Below are 8391 nucleotides of genomic sequence, written 5' to 3'. Positions count from 1 at the left end.
AAAAAAAAAGAAAAAAGAGAGGAAGGAAGACATACCTACTTATAAAATGAAATCAAATGGCTTCACATTCTCCAGGCATTTCCCACTTCCAAAAACTGTGCTTTCCCACATCCATTTGCAGCTCTTCTACTGCTCTGCTTCCATTTGACAAAAATGCAAATCCACCAGTAAAAACTCAGAGAAGGTCAAAGAAGATTTTTTGTGCCTCCCTTTATTCTCCAGACGTGACTAATTACTTCAAGTGCTAAACAAGGATATTTTTTGGGGGAAAGAATTTTTTCTAGAGCTACAAAAGATGTCGTGTTAACAAAGCAGGAGTCAACCACACAATTCCTTGTTGCAGTTCCTGCTTAACAATTAACAATTACAAACCCCATTTAAATCTGCTTCATCAGCATGTTTTTCTAAGGCCACGAAGACTGTTAATACAACTAAAAAGCATCAACTGTCATTTTCATTTTTTCCTCTGGGTTCTTCTTTATGGTTTCAGGGGAGAAGGAAATAACAAATGGGGGTGGGGGGAAATAACACTCAATATTTGATCATGTCTTCCTCAAAAGATAACCCAAAAGAATTCCCAGCAAGCCAACAATCATGACATACAGGAATGGGACACCACCACTGCTCTTGCTGCTGCCCTGTCGCCTCAAAAGTTCCTGTGCAATAGAATCATTGAATGATAAGAATATCCTTGACCTCTCAGGGCATTGAACAGAGAGACACAAGAAAGAACCAATCACTATTTTTTAGATTAAATAAAGCACTCTTCCATTACGTGCTTTTCGTACAATTTTTTTGTTTTCTTTTTTAACCTACATATTTCATACCATTTGCCAGTGTGCACACATAACCAGCAACTAACATCCTATATTTTATCAAAAAAAGAAACTAAGATCCTCTAGCAAATAACTCAAGCCATGGCAAATATTACCCCTCCTTCACACCCCCTTGTAATAATATGCTCCTCTCAGTTCCCCCGACTCTTTTTAAGTTTGATTTATAACACACAACCAACCCCTGTCAATCATTAAATTCATCAGCATCATACTTAAGGCCTTGCAACATATCAACCAGAGATCAGATTAATTTCTACCAGAAAAACCCAATCCAACCAGCCAGCAATTAACCAACAAATTCTCAAGGGACACCACACTTCGTCGCAACACTCCACACATCATTGACAATGAAATATATGCTCTATCTTCAATGCCTTACTTTCAACTGCATAACACAAGTTAACAAGGGGGCAACTATCCATCTAACCACGAAAAGGAAACAAAATAATACGATGACAAAAATTCTTTAAATTCCAAAATGATGAACGGGGGCCCAAAACTCTTTTCAACAGGTAACAGTGTACCAGATTTGCCCTCTGACCAATTGTGAATTCCTTTCTTTCACTCTTGAATTGAAAAATCTCACTCAAAACACCAATAAATCAAATAAAGTGGAAACATTCTTCAACCTCCTAAAATAATGAATAGGAGCTTGCAACTGTTATTAATTGGCCACTGTTCCTTTCTTTCGCCCTCCATCTGCCATCTACATACTCATGTACAAGTTCAATCACCAAAGATGCCTAGTTCTCAATTCAAATAACCCAATTTCAAGAGAGTAATCTCTTCGAGCACGTGCACGCATGCACACACAGAGATCACCTTAACATCCAAAAAGAAGTATTACAAACCCCCTTGGTGCCCTCTCACAAATATGCCAGCTATTTACCCATACTTTTCCTATGATAACTTAAGGGAGAGCTTACTTATCAGAGGGGCTTAAGTACAAAAGTCAAGCCAACATGCGGAATGCAAGGCAAAGAAACAGGATATCATTTGGCACCTTCCTTGTTGAATAGCGAATGCATAGGCAACTAAAGCATAATTTTCATTTATAGAAACTATTTTCATTGAGGAGATGCAAAAAAGGAAAATAAATACATTCACATATTATGACAAGTCACTCAAAGTTCTAAATTAAGATGTGTTTTAAGACAAGATGCGAAGCCACAATTTGTGGATTTGGAGATGGATTTTTGCCTATCTGTTTTCAATATTACATAACATAGCTTAAAAAGTCAACAGTAAGGAAATGAAAGGTGGCACATGCACACAAATGTTTAGCTGTGTTATACTACATGAAAAGAAACAAAACAAAAATAAGAAATAAAAGGAAAACATCTAAAAGAAATCAAGGACAGAAGTAAACAGAGAGTTGGGGCAATGCTAAAATTATAGGAGTTGGCCTGGGGAACAAAATTGACAAGTATTGTGAAAAAATCATAGCCATGTCCAGCACCACAACAGTAGATCTATGAGAAATCTCAAAGGGGGTAATCATTTACAAATCACAGGTATGAAGGAAGAAAGTATCTCCCTCCCCACATCAACCCTAATACTATGTTTCATTGCACAGCAGGAAAATACTTTCACTTTGGCCAAGGACTTCCTCAGGACATTTAGGTTCATATCATCATTGTTTACCATGAAAAAAGTGCTTTCGGTGAAACGCCTAACAACAAAAGCTAAAATAGCCACACCCAAAAAAACTACTGCTACACCAGCTAGAACCAAAATGAGGAAAAATCAGCAAGAGGCTTTCCTCCAAGTCCAAAAGCATTGGTGCATTGCTAAATCAACAAAGCCTAAGTGTCTCCCCCACCCCACACCACGCCCCCCACCCCTGGTTCTTTAGTAACCCTATCAAAGTGGGACCTTTCCTAAACTCAGATGTAGATGTTGATTACTCGACTGCATTAGGATCTCTATACAATGTTACAACCATGTATGTAATTAATGAATAGTAGGCAGAGTGAGAAGAGAACAGGTGAAAAACATAAGGGAAAATGGTTTCCGTCCGGGATCGTGGCCCCTGCACCAGCACCCCAGCCAATAAGAGGCAACATGTGGGCATCAACCAGGAGGGGTGGTGGTAATTCCGCGCACCCACGTGTCTGGGTGCAGGGGCCGGCTCCCAGTCAGAACGTGTTCCAAAAACATAATATATCAAAAAATCTGATCACAGCTACCAACTATTAAATAAATGGGAGCAGGGTTCTCTAAGAAAGTGGCACCAATGAGATGCGATAAAACGGCATCACACTGTGAGGGCAGCGAGGTAATTTCATATGAGGAAACAGATAGACATAGAGGTGCTAGCATGCCCTGCCCTAGCGGCTCAAAAACCTTTTCCCTAATAATTTACAATCTATTACCTGTTCCATCATATTAAACCTCAATGACAATTCAGTTCCACATGTAAGTTATGTATAAAAAAATAAAAAAAGAAGTGCACGACGCTGGAGTGCAGATTCCATCATATGCCCTCTCACATATGAGTCATGGGGCCCACACTAACACTCACTCCCTCCTGTTCTGACCCATGGGATGATACCATTCTCTGCATCACCATTGGTGTGGTGTGGTGTGGTGTGGCATGGCATGCAGATTCCCCCCCCCCCCCCCAAAAAAAAAACACACACACAGATTACAAAAATCTAGTTTAACAATTTAAGAAGCAATATATGAGAATGCATAAAGAGACAAGGCAATCAAAGAGGCAATGAGCATAGAATTGGCAGGAAAACATCAGTAGCAAGCTTATAAAGATTAACAACGTACAAACCTACAAGCATATAACAATCTTCATCCAATCATTTCAAATAACACTAAACAAAGAACGTTAAAACAGAAAAATCACTGAAAAATTGGGAAGCCTAATGAAGTCAGCATACAAATTCCCTCACCAGTTCCTGACGAAGCTTGTTATTGTGTTGTATTGTTGAGTTTTTCTCCTCAGTCAATTTTAAAATCAGAGACTTTGCCTGTAAATAAAGTATGAATATGGTAATAAGAGTTGGAATGCATTTAACTATAACAAGCATTTTTCAGGGTCATAAAAAGAATCTTTCAACAACTTGAGCATATATTTACATGGACAAGTGCCAAGTGGATTAATACCAGAACTTGAAACAACAAAACATGTTTCTGGGTATACAGACAACAAGCACACAGAAATACATTTATCATTTAGCCAGAGAACTGCCGGAGGCTCGCTGAATGACAGATCTTGGAGCCTTACAAGAGAGAAATGTCAAAGTATCCACTATCTAACGCCATGCCAATCCAGCAAATAAAGTGCCCGAGATAACTGAGGAGTTAATCATTTTCTAGGCTACTGTTTGTAAATAATTCAGGGGTTCCGGGATAAATGATATACAGACATGTCCAGATAGGAATGTCCAAGGGATGACAATGGGTGGATTAAGCCAGTGTCCTGCTCTATCCTAAAGGTTAAGATATCATATGACACTTATGAAATACCAACAACAGCTTGATTATCCAGCACAGCTCAAATAAAAAATATAGTTCCTATTTGAAGAACCCTGCTCTGCCCAGACATACCCAGCTAGGAATTTCCAAGGGATGGCAATGGGTGGATTAAGCAAGTGTCCTGCTCTGTCTTAAAGGTTAAGATATGGTATGATCTTATGAAATACGCAACAATAGCTTCAAAATCCAGTACAGCTCAAGTAACAAATATAGTTCCTATTTGTAGAGTCTACGAGACACAGAATAAGTAATAAATTCACATCTCATTATAACGATTACATTCTTCCTTTGGAAATCGTTTCAGTCCAACCATGATTGTGTTTCTTTCTACTCCATGATACTACACATAATAGTCTTCTCTCTCTCGCCATTCTTCTTCCTTTTCTTCAAACAAAAGAAACATGTGAAGTGTTTGGTGGTGTGGACTAGGGGTGTCAATCGGTTAGGCCTAGCGGGCCTATAAACCTTGGATCGTGACCTACCTATTTAAGGAATGAGTCGGTTTCGTGTTGGGATAGGTTGGGTTACGGGCTTTAGTTGGGCTTCTCTTAATCGGGCTATTCGGGCTATAATCATGCCTTAAACGGGGTAATGTACCAATAAGCCTTAAATGGGCCTTATATTTAAGATACTTTAATATATTTTATTAAATCATCAACAATTTAGAAAAAATATTACACTTAAATATATTCAATAATTGTCAATATATATCCTATTCTATAAAAAATATATATATACATATAAACGGTCAGGCTAAGCCCTCGGGCTTGTAAACGGGCCGGGCCAGTCGGACGCCTGTCGAGCTTACCACTTGCACCGTGTACTACCTGTTTATAAAAGAGTCGGGCCTGAGCCTAGCATGTTTAATAATCGGTGCAGGCTTGGGATTGACACCCCTAGTGTAGACACATGTGGGTGTCTATAACATGCCAATATGACCAAAAATGAAAAACAGGTACTTCCTTATAAGGTAGCCATTTTAAAATTTATTTAAATCAAGTTGGTATGTTATGTTCCCAATTAGAATATACATTGGATACAGATATCCTAAACACGCATCACTGGATGCAATTAAATTTCATTTAGTCAACCCAAGAATTGCTAGTTAATTCCATCAAATATAGGCAGGCAGACTAGACTTCCATCAATGGACTAGGTAAAGTGTCTGAACCACAAAGTATGAACAAAAATGATGGTATATTTTCCCATAAAGAATAGCATTCATATCGTACTGTAAACATAAAATGGAAAAGAGACAAGACAGACTGTATATGAAAATTTCATATCGAGATTGACAAAAACTCAACCCTGCCTCATTCTTATAAAATTTCCATTCCTTTTTTTCAAAATAATTCATCAACAGAAACCAAAATACACAGAACACTTCAAAATTCATTATGATAACCTTTCCAATACCACAATGAACCAAAAGTCAAAACGGGCACCAAATTAAATCTTATCTACATACAAATATGGAATGCTCATACACATCAAATCTTTCCTACATTAAAAAGTGATCCATACCTAACAAATTTGAAGATCCTGCATGTTGAATAACTGGCCTTCCCAAAATAAGTTCAATACCCGGAAGAAAAAGAAAGAAAAACACAGTGAAAACTCACCTCCCAAGTTTTGTCTTGAGACTCGGTATACCCTCTTGAAGCCTGACCTTGAGAATCAACATGTGTCCTTGACACCTGAAACCACAATTATAGAGGCTTTCAGTTAATTGAAGGTAATTCATTTGAGGTCTGTTAGGTGTCCCACAAAATCCTGACGTTATCTTAACCTAATTCACTCTGGATTAGGTATCAACAATGGTAAAAATACTTACAGCAGAAAATTCAGGAGTACTCACATTTCCGTTATCTGAGACAGAAGCTCTAGGTGAAGAACCTTCTTCAGATCCTTCTGGAACAGGCGATGGTGGTTGAGGAGGAGAGACATAAACAACTTTCAATTTGGACTCCTCAATGTGATTACCCGACTCTTTGTTGAACTAAGGGAAAAAACCAATCGCAGAAATTGGGAAAAAAAAAAAAGGAGACAAGATTGAGTTATAAACCATACAATATAACTCCCACCAACCCATTCGAAAGAATATCATATGCTTCATTTTCTTACCATATCTGGCGTAATGTCCTTTGCAGTAGCTCCAGGACCTGCGACTACGCACTGAAGGAGAAACTTGTCCTTACATTGCATGTCCGGGGGAGCTTCCCTCTGTGCTTGCATCGTAACTGATCATCAAAACAACAACTAATCTTAAAAAACAGAATTGATCGTCATTCACAAAATTACAGGACAGAAGAAGAGAGGGTAATCAAATAAACACCTATCACATCGCAAGTGGATCGAGGCAGTACAATTCCGGTGTTTGGCCGAACACAATATTTCTTTGGATTCGTGGTCTTCACCTGTAAATACCAATTTTAAATTTGAGCATCCAAACTACACAACACAAGAGAGATTCATAATTTCCATTCTCCCCCATCAAAATTACATTTTTTTTACAAAAGACTTCCTGGCAAATAATGAAACAAACACAGAAGAAAAAAAAAAAAAAAGAATAAACAACAAGAACATCTGGGGAGATGATAAAAATGGATAAAACGGATTACCTTGAAAGCAACATAGTTATCCGTCTTATTCGATAATTGAAGGGAACAAGAGATCTGCTTCTTCAGTTCGACTTTTCAATATAAAAAAACAAAAACCAAAAAAACCGAAGGAATCAAAAACTCCAAACCCTAGCGATGAAAAATAGATCTAGAAATGAGAAACTATCAAACCCCAGAAGGGGATAGAGGAAAACAAGGCAAAAGATAATGAAACGAAGAATAGATAAAGCTTACAGGGGAACTTAAGCTCTTGAGGTTCAATGCTAACAAGCCCTCCTGAAGCCATTTTGAGAGACCTTGATAGCAAACAACACCCTTTTGCCAACGCTCAGAAGTGGTTTAAACCCCCAGAAGAAGAGAATCAAAAGAGATCCCGAACCGCAAAACCGGTTTTCCGGCGCTGGAAAGCAGTTTTCTTTGCAAAACCAAAGATTCGAGAAATTTGGAAAGGATCTGAGATTCAGAGACTCTTCTCTTCCTTTATTTTTGTCTATTTCTTGGCTTCCTAAGTTTGTTTCTTCTCTGGTTTTTTCTCATCGGGAATAAGAGAGAGATGTTAAAGGCTTAAAGCAGACGAAGAAAGAACATTGCCGCAAAGCCAAGTTGTGGGTCACAGGCAGAGTCTCACCTTCCTCTCCAAAGTCTCCAAATCTCCATCTCCTCTCTCTCTGTAACCCTTTCTTTTCACAACGGTTTTCAAATAAAATATCTGGACCGTTAGATGCGCTCCCATTTACAAGGAATCTAGATCAGACGGTCGTACATTTTCTAACTGTGCTGACTTTGGGCTTAGAACTAGGAAGTCTGGTTAGGCACTATTCAGTCGTGGTGGGCCTCGTGACGTTAGTGGTGGGCGCTGACATGCCTACACGTCACAGGTGCTACAGATGGAAGGGTATTTTCGTCATTTAGACATTATTTTAAATTAGACAAGGTAGCCACTACATTACACCTAACACTGAAACTGAAATAAAATGTCTTTGTCTCAGGGTAGCCCCTAACACCGATGAGTTTTATCCTATGTTCTATGCTGGAGGATGGTAAAACTAAAATCCCAACAGTAAGAAGGGAATGAGCATCTGTGTATCGGAGATGCTTTCTGGCTTCTTTTGATAGGGAAGATATGGTAAATATGTTGCAGGGGATCTGCCGACCTTTGGGAGTTATGAGAGAACTTAGCTGTACCCTTAACTGTGGTAACCGGTATCCCACTTCCCACCCGCATAGTGGGACCCGCGAGATCCCTGCAAATTGTTCCAACACAATCACGTGCAATTAGAATTTCTCTGCAACGTTTAGTTAACATGATGCTTTCAAATCGTCAGGCGTCAGATAGGAATCCAACCCCATGAGATGGCAAGTGCAGTTAAGGATCACCGCACTGTACATTCCTTGGAGGAGAAGGAATTCAGCTAAAGGAACAGTTCATATTAGAAAAGAAA

At 38.8% G+C, this 8391-nt stretch overlaps 1 protein-coding gene across 1 annotated transcript; it reads right to left on the bottom strand.

Annotated features, from left to right (window-relative positions):
- Positions 1-303: 303 nt before the first annotated feature.
- On the bottom strand, positions 304-7609 carry LOC122080736 (vesicle-associated protein 1-2-like). Its single transcript, XM_042647553.1, has 8 exons — positions 7184-7609; positions 6950-7020; positions 6664-6745; positions 6453-6568; positions 6187-6327; positions 5951-6025; positions 3743-3820; positions 304-656 (listed from the first exon to the last, which is right to left on the bottom strand). Exons 1-8 carry the CDS (start codon positions 7233-7235, stop codon positions 543-545), a joined length of 729 nt encoding a protein of 242 aa, XP_042503487.1. The 5' UTR covers positions 7236-7609; the 3' UTR covers positions 304-542.
- Positions 7610-8391: the final 782 nt, after the last annotated feature.

The sequence above is a fragment of the Macadamia integrifolia genome, chromosome 6 (genome assembly GCF_013358625.1).
Source record: "Macadamia integrifolia cultivar HAES 741 chromosome 6, SCU_Mint_v3, whole genome shotgun sequence".
Classification (NCBI taxonomy): domain Eukaryota; kingdom Viridiplantae; phylum Streptophyta; class Magnoliopsida; order Proteales; family Proteaceae; genus Macadamia; species Macadamia integrifolia.
This window is presented reverse-complemented; position numbering and strand designations above follow the sequence as displayed.